This window comes from Pararge aegeria, chromosome 3 (assembly GCF_905163445.1).
Source record: "Pararge aegeria chromosome 3, ilParAegt1.1, whole genome shotgun sequence".
Classification (NCBI taxonomy): Eukaryota; Metazoa; Arthropoda; class Insecta; order Lepidoptera; family Nymphalidae; genus Pararge; species Pararge aegeria.
Window position 1 is genome coordinate 16,386,991 of NC_053182.1, and position 21,890 is coordinate 16,408,880.

General features: G+C 37.1%; 1 protein-coding gene across 2 annotated transcripts in view; it reads left to right on the forward strand.

Moving 5' to 3' along the window:
* Positions 1-21,890, forward strand: part of LOC120637414 (protein Wnt-6) — a 185,631-nt gene that overhangs the window by 148,514 nt on the left and 15,227 nt on the right. For both annotated transcript variants that reach the window (XM_039909249.1, XM_039909248.1), the window contains one exon: positions 5,575-5,795. In XM_039909249.1, coding sequence (XP_039765183.1) covers positions 5,609-5,795 — 187 coding nt within the window. In that variant the 5' untranslated portion in view covers positions 5,575-5,608. The remainder of the gene's footprint in view (positions 1-5,574; positions 5,796-21,890) is intronic.

A 21,890-nucleotide genomic window follows, 5' to 3' on the forward strand; every position in this document is an offset into this window, starting at 1 on the left:
AATAAAATCATTTCTTGTGTACCATGCATTACTGGAGCGGATCGTAACTTACGCGCTCGCTGACTTTTACTGTTGAAGCATTTTTTACTGTTGTAGTAAAATCGCAAGGTCGATCACTAGATGTTTATATTTCACTATATAAGCTCGTTACTATAAAATCTTCCGTTGTTGAATTTAATGCAGGTGAATAATGCCCGTTCTTACTAACGAGGAACAAGGCAATTCCTAAATAAGCAACGCCTAAGGAGTTTCCTAGGCATAATCAACCGTTCACCAATATTTATCACCTTAGTGAAACGTTGTTTTTTCTATAGATATCGCCTAAATCATTGGGGATTCGATTAAGGTTTAGTGGAAACGGTCATAAGACTACCAATTTACTATTACTGATAAATCCGTGCCCCAAGCGCTTTAGCGTGTAGAAACCCGATTAGGGGGTATCAGCTTAAAATAACTGACTTACCAACATGTGAGATTGTAGTCAGAGACCAACTTGTAGTCGAATAAAAAAAAAAGTACAGACTCTATGGATGTTGTTCTTATTTTTTTAACATTATATTATTTGATAGATTCCTATCGAGCAATGTAATGCACTTGTAGTTACACGAAACATTTATTCCAATATGTAGGTAAATATAAATAATATAACAACTTAACCCACTCCGAATATAAGGTAGGATAGCTTTAACTAAGTAAAACATAACAATTAGTAACGAGAGTATGAGTCTCGAATAGCGACGATGTAATTTGCATAGTTGTTGTATAATGATAGGTTGGTAGGTACGAATAGGGTATTTTACTGTGTCTGTTATTTGTCCCATAAATTATTTTCCCTGTCCTCTTTCTTACTGTCACGATAGATCGCAGATAAGCGAAAAGACCTATATTACAGAATGTAGGTATAAAATTCAAATTCTTCTTTTCTTAGAAGAATGGCTTTTTACTTGCACAGAGCACGAATATTTCACCAATGTCACGTCCGTCAATGAGAATACATTGCTGGAGCGTTATCAACTGGTGAACTTGTATCGCCTTTGTTAATAACTTTCAGCAATCAGCCTGAGTTAGTGGTTAGTTCTACAGCACATACAATCAAATATATATACAATATATGATACAATACACATAAGAGTATAATATATTTATTATAGGCATATATTTTCTCTTTTTTATTACATATAAAAAATTGTTTCCTGCAACAAATTCAAATTAAAAATGCGCGGTTATTTCAAATAGGCCTAACGTCATCAACAGAATAAAAAACATAAAGAACCCTAATTCAGCCATTATGCATTACGCATTTTTAATATTTTAGGTGTATTGTGTCCAATAGTGAAAACGCCCCGCGCACTTCTGATTTCACACCCGCGTAATGTGCCACCTTTACCAATTTCCCCATTTCACTGTAATCGTTCAGATCATTAGTACCTAATAAAATAATAACTGTCAACTGCTAATTGGAGTGAAGTAACTAACCGCCTTTTCGAGAAACACTACTAAAGTGGAGTGGTTTTCGATTTCTCAATACTAGCCGTGTACCTACACGGTTTCTATACGGTCTTAGTTCTGTTATAATAACTTTTCAAACGTCAAGTCCGTCAACGCTATAGCAAGTGATATTTAATTGCGTAAATTAAAACACACGGAACTCCGAAAAGTTAGAAGTGTCGGTAATCGAACTCGGCCCCCCGAAAGAATTTCCGAAGCCTTACCCACTAGGCCACCACTCCAATCGAGAAGTGACCTATATAAATGAGTTTTAGTAAGTAGTTAAGCTTAGATATGCATTGCTAGATCGAAAATATCTAAGAAATCATTGGAGATAATTATGAATGAATGAATGAATGAATACACTTTTATTGTACACCAAAGAAAAAAAAGTAGTGACAAAGATATAAATACATATAGAGAGTAGCGATAAGGCCACCAAGCCACCAAGGTTATATATTCATAACCACGCAAATAACTTCTGTACCGTTCGCAGATGAAATGCAGATGTATGTCACTTGTTTGTAAATGTTTTTTTTTTTAACTGGGATTGTTTATCTTTTGCTTGCTTATCCATAAATCTTCGTCTTCAATGGCTTAGAAGTTCTCTCAAAATGTATGGAAATAACATTATACCTAAGAAACTTACAAATAGTTGGAGCACAGTTCATAGTATTCGCAAAATCAATTTAACTTGATCGACACGAGCGTCCATGTGGTTTATTTCCTAGCCACGAAGCAAATACACTAATCGGAAAAGGATAAATTGATCTGAAACTAAATCAACTCCGCATGAAAAAAACGGTATACAAATGCATGTTTTTCAATCTGCCATCCTAGTGGGGAAGTTTGGACTGTCGAAATTTACCAATAATCGAAGTACCGACCTAGGAAGTGCATTGGCAAACACGCGAGATAAATAATTAAATTAACACTTTTACCACCAGCTCCTCCTCCTCTTCTTTTTTTTACCTAATTCAGGTTGCCTTGCAGAGATCGCTATTAAGCGATAAGGCCGCCTTTTGTATTCTACTTCTTTCTATATGTTTCTGTTTTTATTATATTTATGTTATTATTATATATGTTAATGTTGTGGTATACAAATAAAGAGTTTAATAATAATGATAAATGTTTCCTAGCGTCCGAATCGGATCCTAAATCCTAAGATGACAGATTAAATATAGTAGTAAGTATACAGTGCCATTCTTTTTCTAATCCTCTTTGTAGATAAGGATCATCAACATTATCTTATTCTCCCACAGTAAGAATTTCACCGTAGTTCACCATGCTGGCCCAGTGCGGATTGGTGGACTCCGCAAGCCTTTGAGACCAGTATAGAGTACCCTCAGGCATTGGATAGAAGCAGGCGTTACTTTGCGGAAATCCATGATATATTATCAAAATTAAGCTTAATTTGCTATACTCCGCGAAATGCAGGAGAATCTGTGTGGTGTAATTTAATTATTATTATTCATTGTAAAGTCAACATAATTGTTAAGTTACTTAACAATTATTCATTGTAAAGTCAACATCTCCTGAGGATGCTCCGGTTTCGGAGCGAAACGTGCGTAGAGGGTATATTGCCGAAGATCTGTTTGGTGTGGAGTATAAGGATTGAAGAAATTATAAATTACACCACACAGATTTTCCTGCTTTTCGCGGAGTATAGCAACTTAAGCTTAATTTTGATAATTTACCCTCAGGCATGCAAGTTTTCTCACGATGTTTTCCTTCACCGTTGAAGCAAGTGATATTTTTATTGTAAATAGCACAACTAAAGAAATTCTGCCGTCTTAAGAATTTGGTTGGTAATTGTCAGGCAGTGGCGTGCATACAGGGTATGCACAGGGTAAGCAGATGATATAAAATGAAGAAAATCTCGAGTACGATTTATAAATACTTAAGGGTAGGCTTTTTATAACTCTTACAATGCCTATCCTATTGTTTTTTATAACTTGTACTGGAGATTTTCTTCATTTTATATCATCCGCATACCCTGTGCATACCCTCTATGCACGCCACTGTTGTCAGGCATATCTTAATGGACAGACCACATCAAGAGAGTTGCAGGAAGACCCTGCGTACATCACGGAGTGTGAGTATGTCCAGCCGTGTATGTCCATTGGTTGAAATGATGACGATGAATGTGATTACGAGCCAGGGGATCAAGTAAAAGATTTCCCAGAGACAACAAAATATAAAATTACCATCCTAAATCGCTTTAACAAACAAGATCCTACTTTACTAGAAGTCCATTGTTATAATAATAAATAGGTACGTAGCTTAATCATTATAAACGCAGTTTTCAATAATATGCTCATAAAACGACCAATACGTCACAATTCCACAGATCCACATTAACGACAGATTATAATAAATTACTGTAATATTTCTATCCACAGACTGTTGTTCCCGGTTTGCCTTTTGGTCGAAGTGGTCGATAGTTACAATAACTATGTGACGATCATATTGATTTCTGATAGGTCGCTATTATTCCATTTTACTGGTTTAAATACGCAATTTGAGAGACACTAATAAATTTAGCCAGACACCATTGCAATAATTGCATAGTTATATCATAATTTTTCCATCAGTATTAGTTTACTAGATCCAGATGGCTTTTATTTATAAAAAAATATATTGTATTTACATAATACACGTGTGCATTACAAATTAACTAAACTTTGTGGTCTTAAAAACCTTCACCCATGGCTCAGTATCAAAATTTGCGCCTTGTTTTGAATCCCAAGTCCCAACTCAGCGTACATGAACCATAAATAGCTATTCTCGTATGTGCCGTACATTTCATTCTGTAGAACTTGGAAATAAATTAATAGAATTTCCTATCAAATACATTATTCAATACAACCGGTCGCATCGCGACAATCTGAGATGGATCCAATTCTACAATCGTTTCTATAATCGAGTCGTTAGTCTAAAACGAATGTAATGCAATCGATCAGTATCGCCCGAGACCCGGTTTACTGTAAAGTATTGAAGACTTCTAAATTTATTCGAACTAGCTTCGCACTCGGTTGTCTGACAATGAACTCTTATCCAGTAAACAATCGATCACTCGCCGCGACCGACCTGGCGCACATCTCTCGCCGATCGCCGTGGCGGATCGTAAATCGATATTTACCGGTTTCGGGGTTTCGGACAACACTACTTACTTGTAGTAAGACGATTTTTACGACCGTTTCTGTAATTAGGAGCGGTCTGATTTCGATTTGTCGAGTGGGCGTTCAAAGATGATTATGCATTAGGTACGAGGAACGCAGCGTATTTTGGAATATCGAAAACGCAATATTTATTAGTAAGCACGTGTTGCGGTTTTGAACGATCATCTAGTGGGGTCTAAACGCGTAACCTAATGTTAAATGACATGCAGGTCAGCAGCATATTATGTGAGGCAACCGCTCTAAAACGATATGGGAGCTTATAGAAGGCTTACAACCCTTGTGACACAGCAACGTCCGTATGAAGAACGCTGAATGACGCTTATTAAGAACCCTCGCACTCAAGCCTATTTAACATCTCACACACTGCTAACATAAAGGTCTTCAATATTAGCACTTGCAGACTGGGCAGTGCAACTCGTGTTACTGACGTAATTTCACACTCAAAGTACCGAAAACTGCGGCTTTTGCGGCTCGTTTCGTAGTGTGCGATCATCTTTAGATTCTTCAGTTTACACTCATTATTTCTAACAGATAAGTACATAGTAATTATACCATTGCTACAAACACAAATGTGCAAAAACAGGCGGAGTAGTTAGGTAATAATAAAACAGCAGTAAAGTTTTTATGACTTTGTGATATATGAATTTATTTAAATAAACACATGTTACTGGATTAACTCACTTGTCAAATTGTTTATCGGGCTAACTCGCTAGCCCTAGGCATGTATGGCGCAAAACTAACCTCTCATCGAACTAAGCATATTGTCTTAACTGTTTTTATGTTAAAGTAATGATTGTTGACCAAACTACGGATAATGACTTCTCTCATTACGGGAGGAGACCTGTGCTCCCCAAGGGGCTGGTAATGGGTTTATATGATGAGTAACTCATTTTGTTTCCCCCAGGGCGTCTGGCAGCGCAGTGATCTTGGATCCTCGCATGGTGTGCAAGAAGAACCGACGGACACGCGGGCGGCTCGCGCAGATCTGCAAGAACGAAACTGGTCTACTAAAGGAGATCAGTCGAGGAGTCACGCTGGGAGCAACCGAGTGCGCACACCAGTTCAGAAACCGCCGCTGGAACTGTACCACGCAAAGGCGGAGCATGAGGAAGATACTTATGAGGGGTAACTATTTTCTAGCTCGTAACTTTTAAGTGGGTCAGATTTTACCCTCGTTTCCGGGGTGACTGAGTATAAATAATCTCCTGCTTGATAAAATGGTAAGAAACCACGGCCAAGGTTTCCCAGACCAGAGAAAATTCAGTAAATATTTTTCCTTAACGTCCGTGCCGGGCGTCGATCTCGGGACCTTATAGGACCTGCCCTGACTGCTGCGCCACGGAGGCCGACCAAAATTGCACTTAATGCACCAACGTAGTTTTAATTTCAATGCCATATACATTAATATTTGTGTAATGCGCAGGAACGAGATCAAACAGTTCCTGACTACTCTCTCCGAAGTATATTCTATAAAAGACCGATAAATTGGCTATCTTACGACGATGATCGAGACTTAGGAGTTTAGCCAAAAGCTCACTCCAGAAGCTTAGCAGGCCTCTATACAGGCCTAAGAAAAGCTCACAATAAAATGTTATACGTCAATGTACTTAAAGTTATACCTATATACGTGTTATGTTAACTAATCGGGCATATCGCGTTTAACGTAAAGTTATAGTACATAATGTACATATCCTGTGCACTTTATTTCTCAGGCTTAAAAGTATGCTGGGAACATTAAGCCGACCTTTACACCTCTTGTTGGAGATACCGTCTCGCACGTCCCATCAATCTTTATATGTACCTAATTTTATGATTTTATTACGCCTCCCATAAAACGGAATCACACGGTTTTAACACAGATTTATTATGTTGAAAAATTTATCGTTAACAAAGATTCGAATAGAGCTATCCAAACGCGATGAGTTCATTAAAACTTGAGGTATTATAAAAGTGAGGTTCACAAATGACTTTATCGTTGTGAAATAATAATAAAATATTTTCTCTGATATCACGATTAATTATATTATCCTTTTGATTACAAAATTATTCACCATGCATTTTGAGTTTCGGTGGATGCTAGATGTCATAACAATTAAACTGCTTTTATGAAGTAAACGCTTCAAAAAAATATTTTGAGAACCTTTACGTAAAAAGAGCAATGTGCGGCAAGTTTACTCGGAAGTCTGTTCGAAAAACAATACTTAAGTGGAGTGGTTTTTGATACTTCAATATTAGTCATGTTACGGTTTCTGTGTTTTCTTAACAATGCGGTAGGGTTGTACTGTGCGCGCAGCAACACCAACGGAGAAAACGGGTATTCTAAATCAATCCGTTTGTCTGCCATGTCATTCAAGGTCCAATTTTTACTAGTGATTTATAGGGAACATAATATAATTAAAATTTACAATAAATTCCAAGCCCAAAGTATGCTAAGATTTAGCGAATTAAAATATTTATTTGTACAAAAAAGCGGATAAAAAGTATACCTCCACTACTAAATTAAAGAACGTAACGTTCAAAAGAATTTTTAAATATAAATATTTTGCTAGAAATTTCGTTTAATAAGTATCAAAAATAATATATAGACAAACAATGGATGTTTAAAACTCCAGGCATGTAAGCATGTAATTTCAAAATCTCGATGTAATAAATATATATATATATTGATGAAAAAACCATCGGGTAGAGGTTTGCTACCTGCAGGTTTATTAGCGATGGACAAAAGAATGCAAAATGTGTTAAATCGCACAGATAAGTATCGGTGCCTAATTCGATTAGGCTACAAGAGTTGATTTTTATGCGCCCGGTCGTTTATTTTAATTTGGTCATTTTAGTGATGAGCTTATAATTCAGTCGATTATATTATAGGTGTGCTTATGTCGTTTCAAAAATAATAATTGATTAAATGTTAAGAGTCACATAAATATTCTCATCGTCATATACGTGTAGATTTTAATTTTTAAAGATGCCTTTATATTATATCTGTTGATACAAAACAGGTATGGATGAATGCATTAATATTTCAATAACATTCAATTGCCGCTACCTTATTAAGTCTAACATTTAATTTGACGCAATCTACACATACTTCATTCGTAAATTCGCAATTAGTGTCAGCTTATGAGAATACCTCAATAAGTAGCAGAGTACTAAATTTAAATAATAAGGTATGCATCTAGCCAATAAAACCAACAATAAATATCAATACTAGTCATGAAATCCACACTTATTATTTCTTGACTATTTTAATGTATGCTTGTTTATGCATTACCCCGATCCATCCACGTGTTTTGCCTGTTTCCGTAAGTTTCCTACATGTCTGCAAAAGCCCCGTTAAGTTGTATTTCAAAGACAGAACAGACAAATTGAGGGGCAAAGTGCTTCGGTATACTACACACAACACATGTTCAAATAACTATATTTAAACGAAAATACAGTTTTATATTGCCAGAAACTCCACAGACAGATTCTTAAATTTTAATATTTAAATTTTAAAATTAGACCTTTCTCTCGTCATTATTTAATATTTAGACCTTTCTCTCGTCACCGGATTTTTATGCGATTTTCATCGGAGTTTAGATAAATTTTCACATACTAACTAAAAAAATCAGGATTTTTTTCCCCAAATATTTCACCCTTTTTTCTAATTAATACCCCTTGCAAAGCTATGGTGCTTTGTGTTGGGCTGGTTGTAAAATATAATATAGGATTTGCTTATTATTTTTCATAGTGATTACATCGATATGTTAATTCATATAAACAAGGACATCACTAGATACCTAAACGCTGACCATTAATTTTTGACGTCCTTTCATTTGGTATTCATTAGTGGTAAATTAAGTAGTATATGCCAAAAATTCGCCTGCTCACATAACGATATAATATTTAGCCTTACCACCTCTAACTTCATACATATATTTACAATATTACCAATGGAATAAAGACCCTGTCATCGATACATTAATGCAATGCATATTTAAATTTAGAAACAGTAATTGAAGTGTGTGTATGGGATTTTGAACTAGTGGACTTTTATTATATCACTTGCTTTAACGGTTAAGGAAATCACCGTGCGAAAACCTGCATGCCTGAGAGTTCAGCATAAGTCTCTAAGGCGTGTGAATATGTGTATGTGTCCGTACTTGGCCAGCGTGTGTACTGCCCGTTTTTTTCATACAAAAAAATGCCTGACTCAAAAATATACTATGAATCCGTTGGGGGAACGGAGAATTAGTGGGACTTGAACCCACTAAAACTCCGTTTTGCCCTCCAGAAGATTGCACGGCCGCTGCCAAATCATCCAGTGCGGGTGTACTGTACTGTATACCAGCTATAATTTATTCGCTGAACATTAGCATTCATAGGGTCTTATTATAATATAACATTCCTTCATAATCTACTATTAGCATTTAAGTTCACAACAAGAACAATCGTTATACATGTTCGCAAAATCTTGTTGAGCATGCATTGAAAAATAATTAATTAAATTATACAGGTAATATTTCTTAAATATAGTTCAACGGTCAGTCAGATTCAGCCCGTGACATCTAATTTGACATTTCGTACCTACGTAGTCCCGTCGTGACCACGATCCATGCAACTGGGTCGAAATATCGACAAATCCAAAAATATTATCGTGGTATGTACCCGTTGAACTATATTTAAGAAATTTTGATTAACCACGAAAATCTTGAATAAAATCTTTAATATACATGTAATGTCAATGTTATCATAGTAATGTGAAATAATAATATTATATTTAATTCGATGTCAGATACTCGGATATTGTATAGAAACATTTTGTACACAGCCAATGCGCCAGATTTTTCATAAAAAAACGTGTAGGTTGAGGTTATCAAATTCATGAAAAAAAATCGATGCAGTAAAAACGTCAAACATTTTGCCTTTGCCTAAATTATAGAGTTCGTACCTCGATAGGTATCCTGCAGGTTAAATTATATTGCGATTTAAATGTCAGCACAAGTTATTTTTTTGTACTATTAGGGTTATTGGGAGCCATTTTGCTAATGTAAGATACATAATTAACTCCTTTATCGCTCAAAAAGATAGCTTAATTTGATGTTTTGTTTTTACGGTTTTGAAATTAATTATGGCCAAGCAAGATTAGCAGGTCAGTGGGCTGAGCATTTGCTTAACATAATCGCTGCATAATTATATTGTTTCGATAATTGTTTGAAAGATTAATTACTTCGGTTTGTAATACTAATAAATCATGAAGGTACGCAGGTATTCTGAATAAAATATATTGTTGTTCTCACTATCTTTTGTTTAATTTCAATAAACATACATTCAGAACACGATTTAGTGAGAAATAAAGGGACCAGGTTTTTTTTTTTAGTTCTGGTTCTCATTTGGACGGCCGATTGGCGCAGTGGGCAGCCACCTTGCCTTTGGAGTCCAAGGCCGTGGGTTCGATTCCCACAACTGGAAAAGGTTTGTGTGTAATGATCATGATTTTTTTTCAGTGTCTGGGTGTTTATATGTATATTATAAGTATTTATGTATGTTATTCATAATAATATTCTTCAGTCATCTTAGTACCCATAACACAGGCTACGCTTACTTTGGGGCTAGGTGGCGATGTGTGTATTGTCGTAGTTTATTTATTTATTTATACAATAGGTATAACCCCTACACTTGCTAAGAAAAAGATACCGTATCCGGATACAATTTGTCTGGCTTCAGCGTTAGTTAGTTTCGACAATTTTTAACGTTCCGTTACAATGTCAAGCGTTAATTAAAGGTGTGTGTTTAAATATAACTACCATACCACTAAAAGGTCGATAAACCTGTTAGTAGTATGGTAGCACTATCATCTTAGACTGCATCATGACTTCTATCTATAACTAATTTATAAGTCACAAGTAAAATTGGTTGGTTTAAACTTATAATAGTGAAATTTTAACCTTTTAAAATGGTATCAAATTTGCTCTAGAAGTGTACAGGAAGATTGTAGCAGCAAATACATCTAAGAACATGCCTCAAGGCGGTACGTTCAACATGAAAAAAAAACGCATTAAACCGATAGTAGTACCTATTTTAGCGAAAAAATAGAAACACAATAGCAGCACCGCCTTGTGGCATTAAAAGATATTTAAGAACCTGCCCAGCAAAGATACAACCAATATTTAAAAAAAAAATCCAATAATTAAAATGATAGTGAATGAACGTACAAACATACACACAACCGTGGGTATAAAGTATCTACGTTTACGCAGCACCTAAGTACCTTTATCTATTTGATAAGAACCACTCAATCTCAAACTTTGCGTGAAAGAAGACTAATGACATTATCACCATAAACCTCGTCCTAATCCAGGATTAAGGTCCGCCGAGCGATATCAGTGACACAATAAAAATATTAAATTTTAATTAAAAACTCTTAACTTATTTACCTATATTAACCACACAGTTCGAGCTTCAGTGCTCTATTTTCGTGAAGCAACTTATATCTTTTCGTAATAATATGGTGTAGGTAATTGTATCATAGAGAGGATAAACTTTTTAATAATCTCATCTGACTGAGGCCGCCAACTCAAATCAGCTTGGATCTTGGGAACTGGCTTCCCTCGAACTTGAGGTTCCTAAAGCGATTTGAATTGGTGTTAGCCCAGTGGGCAGGACTTTCACTTCACTTTCGGGACGCCAAGTTCGAATCCCAGCACGCACCTATAACTTTTGTAAGTTATGTTCGTTTTAAGCAATTAAAATTTCACTAGCTTAAACGGTGAAGGAAAACATCGTGAGGAAACCTGCATGCCTGAGAGTTCTCCATAATGTTCTCAAAAGGTGTGTGGAGTCCACCAATTTTCACTGGGCCAACGTTGGGGACTACGGCCTTAACCCCTTCTCACTTCTCATTGTGGAAGGAGCCGTCCGTGCCCTGTAGTGGGCCGGTAATGCGTTGATAAGTTGTATCATAAGCTTTTTTCAATATTTATAATTTTTTAACTTCTAAGTTTATTTTATGCAAATTGCCTGGTAACGTATAATAACTTCTTAAAAAGTCATCATCGTAATATTAACAGACAAAACTTATGCATTGATCAGCGTTTATGAAATTATGATGTTGAAAATTATCTCAACAACAAAGTTGTTGTTGCAAAAACCGCCTTTTAAACAACCTATTTGGCAATTAATAATAGATATTTTGAAGCCAACCCTAAGAATAAACATTAGTTCCTTTTACTTTGACATTAATTTATGATGTTTAAAAATGTGTATTTGTCAATTAAAGCTGTAGTTCAATGTCTTATTTTAGCTTCTGTAATAAAGATACTTTGAAATTGACATTGAAATATGACCAACAATTAAAACATATTTAACGAAATTAGATCAAAGATCACCGTTTCAGAAACTGACAGCTACCTAACTATTCCTTTATCATACTAAGGTAGATCGACTTGGCTCAGTATATACATAGGGTTGTAGCAGTGGCGTGCATAGAGGGTATGCACAGGGTATGGTATATAAACTGAAGAAAATCTCCAGTACGAGTTGTAAAAAACTTAAGTATAGGCATTGTAAGAGCTATAAAAAGCCTACCCTTAAGTATTTATAAGTACTGGAGATTTTCTTCATTTTATACTATCTGCATACCCTATGCATACCCTCTATGCACGCCAATGGTTCGTAGTACATAAAATTACTGGAACAAGAATGTTGTTTGCTTACAGTATCCTTACTACGTAAGCTCGCCAAATATCGATCTGGCATACTAAAACTTTAATTTATGGTGAGACTGTCTGTATACCATATATTATTATGTATATTAAGTGAAGCGGTGATAGCCCAGTGGTTAGGACTTAGGTTTTACTTTCGGGGGGTCGAGTTCGAAACCCAACACGAAACCTTTAACTTTTTTAAGTTATATGCGTTTTAAGTAATTAAAATATCACTTATTTCAACGGTGTAGGAAAACGTAACGTGAGGAAACCTGCATGCCTGTGAGTTTTTCATAATGCTCTCAAAGGTGTATGAAATCTGTCCACAGTTGGCCAGCGACTCTCATTCATTGTCACTGGTGGACTACGGCCTAAACCCTTCTAACTCTAGGAGGTGACCCGTGCTCTGGAGTGGGCCGGAAAGAGGTAACCAAACGCCCAAGTACCAAGGTTAGGTTTGGTAGGAATAAATCGAGTTGATGCCTGCTGAAAATTCCTTGTCATAAAATCTTAATAATTTTGACCTGATCCGGGAATTTAACCCAGGATCTCATAGTCGAAAATTCTAACCTCTAGACCGGGGCAGTGTAATGAATAGCAGTCGCTAAACAAAGATGGCAGATACGTGGGAGGTTATACGGCCAAAGCAACAAATTAGGCTAAAAGCACATAAATTGATGTGAACGGCTATGGGTGGTGCTCTCGGCAGCCTGAATTAGTCCCGGATTTTTATCACTTGGTGACAAGAAAAAGTGTCCTGTACAGGGTGCTCTGTTTTATTAAGTATTATTTACGTTCGTAAAGTATTAATTATGTTCTTTCAATATTGATGTATCGAAATTAATTTAATTTTATAAATGATTGACACGGTTTTGCGTGACTTCATTCGTGTAGTATTTTGTTTTTTCCCGTTTCCTGCAGTTTAAAATAGTTTACAGCACTCCTAGTAAAATTTTCATCTAAACATTTTTAAAGGCAACTTGGAATGTTGTTTAAATTGTTCCTAAGTTTAGATGTTCCATCATCATTATTCATCAGTACATCTCTCTGGAGGGAAAAAAGTTTACACCTCCTAAAGACGCTCTGGTCTCGGAGTTAAACGTACTTGTAGAACGAATTTTGAAAGAGTAGTGTTGTGTGATTATAACGATTAAAGAAATTATAAAGTACAGCGGACAGTCTTGTCTGTGCATCGTATCGTTCATTGCATTAGTACAGACTCTAATAAATTCTGACTACGGACTAAATGGACTAAAAATCAATTCAAAACACGCTGTATCACATTAGTCATGAGAAAAAAATAATCATCGTTAATTGGTCCCTTTCATTAGTAAGTCGCTGCATTCCTCGATTCGTTGTTTTTTCCGTGTCAAATCTTTATCAATGAAAAAGGAGATCATTTTTATTTAAATTGCCTTATCATATACCTATACTTACTGTCCAATGCCCGGTGGACGTAATGTTACACTTAATGAGGCCTCGGATATTAATAAATATAATATAATCTCGCTTATAATGTCGTCGTGTTCCGAGACGTTTATATCAAACTTACTCTTTTTTTTTTACTTTCGAGGGATTAAATATTCTTAGAGTTTCAACCTGTCCATGGAAAAAGAGGACTCTTATGATTTTTGATAACACAAAAATAACTTAAATTTAATAAAGACTTTAATTGTGCTAATAAAATTAACAATAATCCAGCACCACTACACGAATGAACATACATTTGATGTTCGAAATATATTTTCAATAGAGTTTTAAAATGAAATAGAAAATAAATACCTATTACAGATTTGGGTATTCATATTTCTATCAATTAAGCTATAACTTTACTTCAGCCATATTTTAACAACACTTATTTACTGCAGTCGTAACTTTAATCAGATAAATAAAAAAAGCTTTTCTCTATTAGAAACAAAAGTATTTTTTTTAGTATTTGGGTCATTTTTGTTCTCCAATAAAGTTTGTCTCAACGTAACACTGAAGCACTTTACAGTGGCTCACCATAATGGAATTAGGTTGCTCTTGATATTCACGATAATTTGGTTTTGGCAGAGGAAAAGAGAGCTTAAATAAATCAGCTACATTAGCACCAATCAATTCTATTATTCTAACCGTCGTTATCCAAAACAAAACCTGTGAAATACATCATCATTTCTATTGATAGACGGGCACTGTTGAACACTATGCCATAACACTCGCCTTTATAACTTTATGAAGTATGGGAAGACGGAAAGACAGATATGACGAAAACATAAAGGCTCCGTGTCTGACTATGCAGCACTGCTTTTGTAAAACATGTTCTTTGCATCCTCTTCGAAGCGTTTCCTTGTTTAAAGGCGATTGTTTTCCACTTACCATATTACCATCAGGTGAGCTATCTGTCCGACAATTATCACAATAAAACGGGACTATTTATAAACCATCCTCACATGAAAATACATAAATTAACCTTTAAGGCTTCTAGTTTCAGATGCATACTCGTAAAACCTGATCAAAACAAAACGACTACACCGAAACCCCAAAATCAAAGTCATCACCACGATATCAAATCGTAAATACCTCGACACCTTATCTGCCTAGACTGGCCGGTTACCAATTCCCACTTAAACAAAACAGCCTAATTAAGCTATAAACAAAGCCACAAACACGGACTCCCAAAATATTGAGGTCTTGTTAGGGATGTGCCTAACAGGTATGTCGGATTTAAGTCGAATGCAACATTTTTGTGAACAAATGTCACTTACTAAAAAATAACAAAATAAGCTTTATATTTGGAATATCATTTGGAACATAATATAATTAGAGAACGGAGAAATAAACAACGCCTATCATAGCTTGCCCAGCTACTGCAACAGGTACTGGAAAATATAAATAACTCCGTTCTTCCGATTCTTTTTATTAAATTAAACTAGCTGTTGTCCGCGACTTCGTCTGCGTTTGATTTTGTTTTTTCATTTACATGAGTGACTTTAAATTTAGTTTCAGTTCTAATAAAAATTAGAGTATTCAATATCGCTAAGCCTTAAATGAGGGGTTTGCTGGCTTCCGCTGAGGAGTTCTTTTCTCTATCTCCAACCACAGTTTGGGCAAAATTAAACACATATTATAACCCATATAGTTTAAAAATAATTATTTAAAACGGTTATAATTGGTCGGAGTTATGGTGTAAAATCGTCAAGCACTTTCATTCCCTTTCCCTAAGGAACCGAGCTTAATGTCGAGATAAAAATATATTACTTCTAATACTTCCAAAAATATGTGAACAAAGTTTCATGAGGATCGGTTAAGTAGTTTTTGCGGGAAAGCGTAACAAACAAACTTACATTGACATTTATAATATTAGTAGGGATAGGGATAGGGATAAGTAAAAAACCATACATGTACAAAAGAAAAAAAATGCTTAAAATTTGTCAATCTTTTAAATATTAAATAACTTAGTGTTTGTATTTATATCATCATCCTCAGGTAGCTACAACGTGACTAGCCTTTATCGCCTTTATTTTTTATTGTACGTTTTACAATAATACTTACATTAAAATTTTATTTTCATCTGCATTTCATCTTTTTTACTTACAATATGCCGGTGAATGCACTTTTAATAATAATAAAAAAAAAATATATCAAAGCTTTCGGAGTCGGAAGCTGAATACATACACATCACTAGATTGTACTAATCTGGGAGAGCCATTAAGTGTCGACAGGTCGCCGAGAGGAGTCAGCGGGGGCTCGTAAAGATTACCAAACGATAACCCGACTACTGCACCATTCGGACCTCACACGTACCCAAAGCTCCACACATAAATATCCACGGATAGCTTCATATCGACAAAAAACTCGATAAATTTGGCGCCCTAAACACGTAAATGTTCTTAATTATAGTGTAATTTCCGGGGAGTGTTTTGGTTTTCGTTGTATCTAATCAGTTCACTCTTATGTTCGCTCGCTGCCAGCCTCCGCGGATAATGGAAGTACTCGTAAATTCAATATTAATTGTCGGTCCGAGTACTTACGATACTCAAAATTTAAGTACATCTTAATACGTTTTGAGATACGTTAATGGCCATAATCGGACTGGGAGGCGATGCTTTAGTGGAGGTTAGGTTAAAGGAACATGGCGATAAGGCTGCTAAACTTAGCTCACAGCCATTCATTTACGAGTATATGCACGCTTGTTGTGCTGCGCTTGCGGTTACACGTCGTCCTAATCATCTGCAGTCTACTAATATCCAACTTACCAGTACGGGGCTGCCATTCCAGCACCTTGGGACCCCAACGTCCATCCTTTCTCCGAACTATGTGCCCGGCCCATTGCCACTTAAGCTTCGCGACTCGTTGAGCTATGTCGGTAACTTTGGTTCTTCTACGAATCTCCACATTTCTGATTCGATCGCGTAGAGACTAGAGATACTCCGAGCATAGCTCTCTCCATCGCCCGCTGAGTGACTCTAAGCCTTCTTATGAGGCCCACAGTTAACGACCATGTTTCAGAGCCATAGGTCATCACTGGCAACACGCACTATTCGAAGACTTTCGTCTTCAGGCACTGAGGGATTTTTGACGAAAAGATGGCACGAAGTTTCCCGAACGAAATTACTGGTTGAAGCGGAACATGAGCATTAGACATAATCTTCGTCTTGCTCATGTTCATTCGTAGGCCAACCTGTTGAGAAGCTCTGCTGAGGCCATTGAGCATCGTATTTAGGTCTCCCAGAAACTCTGCCATTATGACTACATCGTCGGCAAACCGAAGTTGAGTTGAGTTGAGTTGAGTTGCGCTGGTAAGCGCAGCGTTGGTCGACCCCCAACGAGGTGGACAGACGACATTAAGCGCGTCGCAGGTAGCCGTTGGATCCAAGCGGCTCAGAATCGTGGAACTTGGAACTCCCTACAAAAGACCTATGTCCAGCAGTGGACGTCTATCGGTTGATGTGAATATCCAACTCCTGGGAATAAGCCTTCTCTCTCATTGGCTGGTAGGTTCTAGAGCATAACCCACAACGCAACTCCGATGGGTTGGTAGGCTATAAAGATTATTATCAAATATAAGTACCCAATGATAATCTCTCCGAGGCAGAGGTGTGGACAGCGCCAATTTCTGGTTAAAAAAAAATAACCTATATGATAGTATAGCTTTTAATAAGTATTCTTTATGTACTACTAACAATTTAGGATGTCCAAATCCAATTAAAATAAATAAATAAATATACCACGACAATACACACATCGCTATCTAGCCCCAAATGTAAGCGTAGCTTGTGTTTTGGGTGCTAAGACGACTGATGAATATATTTATGAATAATTTACATAAATACAGATAAACACCCAGACACTTCATCACACATACATTTTACAGTTGTGGGAATCGAACCCACGGCCTTGGACTCAGAAAGCAGGGTCGCTGCTCACTGCGCCAATCGGCCGTCAAATAAAAAAAGCTCGGCCATAAAAAGCTTTTTAAATGTGGCCTTTGAAATACCACGATCTACCAAAAAGATAAGTACATATAATATTTTTATGTAGCTAATTAGAATAACTGCTACGTAGCAATTAACTATGCAAGTTGAGCATTTTGCATAGATATCTAAAAATATACTGAATTAGTAAAGCACATTCAGATAACTTCAAAAAGGTAACATCGGCTCGCGTTTAGAAAATTAGAAAAAGCAAAGTCGAAGTGCTTCCGAGCGGGTAGAAACGTTCCACAGAAAATCTTACCACTGCCTCTCATTCTTAAAGTTAAACGCATCTCGCAAGTTTTTTGCTCTTTTTTCTTTTCTTGACGGCAGCCGTCACTGTCCGTCACGGTGACAGGTGAGCGCGTCCCGCGATCAGCACTTGTCAGTGTCACCGTCATTACCAGCGCCAAATTAAATAAATACCCCTAAGCAAAAATAGCCTCCATCACGGCAGTCAGTTTTTACTGCACTTCTTCTTAAGGTAATAAAGTCTTTGATTCCCGCTTTAGAATATTATTAAGTTCATGGTTTTTAACGGCAGCCGGTTCTGTTTTTAGCTGACTGAAAACTTGGGAGGTTTATAAACCTCTATTTTTGCAATTGGATTGGATGTTATAAATTACGATACATCTGTTTCTTCATTTCGCGTGTTTTTATTTTCATTTCTTGTTGACAGTCTTCACCGTCCGTCACAGTGAATTGCGCGTGCGTTCGATCAGCGCTTGTCAGCGTCACCGTCTAAGCTCAAATAGCCGTGGTAATAACCAGTATTAATCTTTGATCGAAGTTTACTTCTTTAAGATTATAAAGCCCTAGATTCCCGGTAATTGAGTTGTTCGTTTAAAAAAATAGTACCTACTGTGTTACATTTTATTTTTCTATTTGTTATGTAACCACTAAGATCTGACTTTTGTGCCATTCAAATTAAAAAATATCACTGGAATTGACCAAGTTAGGACTGGAGGACGTACTGGAGAAAGGAGAATGGGATTCTAAGAACTCCCATTAATACAATGAAAATTATTGCTATAGATGCGCCTAACAGCGACATTAATTCTCGATAAATATTCGGATAGTTAGTTATAACATGTGAAACGTTTCTTCCTCAACCATTCCGTTCAGGGCATATTTAAGAACCTCTTTGGTCTTAAGTCAGGTTCGACTAGCAGAAGCCTACAGCCAGCCACTACCCGGTAAACACGTAACGTAATCTGATACAAATTACAGCGTTTAAGAAGTTATACTTCTTTTGGCGCGTTGGGGAAAAATGGGGAGAGTAAATTTCGCGCACACCATCACAAAAAACCGACACCTAATTTAGCTTTTCTAAAAATGGTTTGACAGTTGACTTTCAATAATTCAAACAATACCTTTTTTCTATTGTCAGGGAGATATTTAAAATTTTTGAATAGAGTTTTATCTTGTTACACACACGTTTTTTTTATTTAAGACTGCATATGTATTATAATCAAGGGAAAACTCATTCAAGCGCTATCTCGTAAAGAAATCCTTGAAGCTAGCTTTTAGAATTTGTTTATAAGATGTTTCTTTTGCAACAATTTACATTAAGGTATCTATCTCAACCCGTGTTTCAACACTGCTGTTGTTACGTACACGCAACTTGCTTACGGTAAGGCATCGACCTTATCATTCGCAGCTTATTTTGTTTGGTGGAGGGGCTTTGGCAGTGGCTAGTTACCCTACCGACAGGCCGCCAAGCGACTTAACATTCCGGCGCAATACTACGTATTAACAGATTAGGGGTATGGTCTAAATAAAACGGCTATACAGGATAGCACGCTACCATCTTAGAACTACATCATGAGCTACCACCAAGAATTGCAGTGAAGGACTATTTACAGGGAAAGAAATTATGTCTCACGGCTGGACCTCCTTTTTCAGCTTTAGAGCTTAGACCCATCACACAGTTTCAAAGCATGGGGTTGAACCATTCAATAAAATAATAAATAAGAATAAATTCCTAATCCCAGGCTGGTGCTAAAAAGGACTTGATAACTAATATCTAACAAGTTTTTTCCCAACCAGGGACAAGGGTCTCGGTCCATCTCCATCTCTCGTCCATCCACCACTAGACCGACAATGCAGTTAGTCAAGCTAAATGTTAACTAGGAAATCATAAGTTGACCGCAAGTTCTTTAGCGGAGATGAGACATGAGACATCGTAGTTTTGTACAGGGCACACAACAGGCCTAATTATTCCCATTAAACGGGCACAATCCATTCAAATTAACCATCCTACGTTGAATAAAGCGCGTTTTGTGCGCTGAATGACGCACGGCCTTCCGGTGGGTGGCTGCTGTCACAACACGCAATGCGCGTCGCGGACGCACCGCACCGCATAATGAGACGTTTACTCGCATTAGCTAAAGAAATTGACAAGTGAACAATAGCGGGCCGAGGGGCAAAAGGAACGCGAAAACTGCAGAAAGAGCCGGACAGTGTCGTATCGTATTACCCGACGTAAAATATCTGGGGGAAAGGAATGAGAAACGATCGCTGGATTTAAATATGGGGATACGGGAGCGTTCGCGTGCGTTCGGTAGCGTGAGAATGCACTTTATTCGGGTGGCGACAGCGGGGCCCGTCGGCCAGGGCTCCGTGGGACATCGATAAATCAGGTGCACGGTTGTGACCGCGCGTCGCTCGTATATCCAGAGCCACAATGGCCGTGCGCTGTCAGTTTGACAGTGACACTGACGCAATTGCTCGCGAGCGCATGCGCCGTCCGACACAGGACAGTCGCGACAGTGTTACGAGCGTCCACCCCCACTCACCCCGCTATTTATTGCGCTAAATATTTGAATTAATCAGATGAGATAAAATGCTCGCGTCCGCTCAAACATTCCGCTGCGGTCACGGTGACAACTCGATGTATTGTGCGTGTATTGAGCTGATCCTTATAATAGCTGTCCACCGTATCTCGCTGCATAATTGCTTTTCCTTTTAGAACCTTTCACTGTCTCGCTATTTACGGCAGTCGTTTTATCAAGTTGCTCTGTTAGGTTATTGAGATCATTATTGTTTGTTTTATTTTATTTTATTTAATATTTACCAGCAATCACCTGATTAATTGAATGTCGATTCGTATTATTGATTATTCATTAAGGTGGTATTAACACTTTGAACCAAACAACGCACTCTTTTAAAGACATCCTTTATTAACTATTCGCAATTTCACTCATTCCATTTTCAAAGTTTAAAGTGTCTATCTATTTTTTTTTACATTTAACCGTACCTACCTTACTTTTGATTGCTATGCCGTTAATAACGTTAAAAGTCTTGTCGTAGAATGTCAATATGACGATCGCCCTTGATTGCGATCCCATCTGATGTTGAAGTGTTGGCGCAGTCTAAGATGGTAGCGGGCCTTTTTGTTAGATATATAATAGTTAATTAAATGAATACCACTACAGTTTCTAGGCGGCTTCGTACTGGAACACTAAATTGCTTGGCGGCATGTATTTTCGGTAGCGTGGTAGCCAACCACGGCCAAAGCCTCCCACCGGACCTCCTCCTCGCCGCCACCAGCCACGGCCATAGCCTTCCCAAACTAAGTTCCTAAATTGACGTCCCACTTATAAGAGCCACAGTCTCACCACTGCGCCAGGGGGGGTTGTCAGAATAATTATTATGCCTCAGTGCACGCCCGAGCAACAGCGAGGTCATCAAAAAAATTATAAGCAATTCGCGCTAATAAAGTTTACAAAGTGGCTATAAAATAATTCAAACAAGTGTCCCGAGCAAATTCTTGCACGTAACATCTCCATACTTACTTGGTGGAGCCGAGAAACATGGGATGTGATGTTTCCTAGCTCGGCCTGTCAAGTATCGTGTGTCCTACTGGACCTGTTGTCATAAAATTGTAAGCCACTCCGCCACCACGGTTGGCGCGGGCACCGTTCATAAAAAGATCCCAGCCGCTTTATTACTAGTCCAGTGGCCATAGATTAATAAAATGATAACAGATCTACAATTTCTAAAAAATTGCTTCAAATCTAATAAAATGTATTGAAATTGTGTTGTAAATAAATAAATAAATATATTACGACAATACA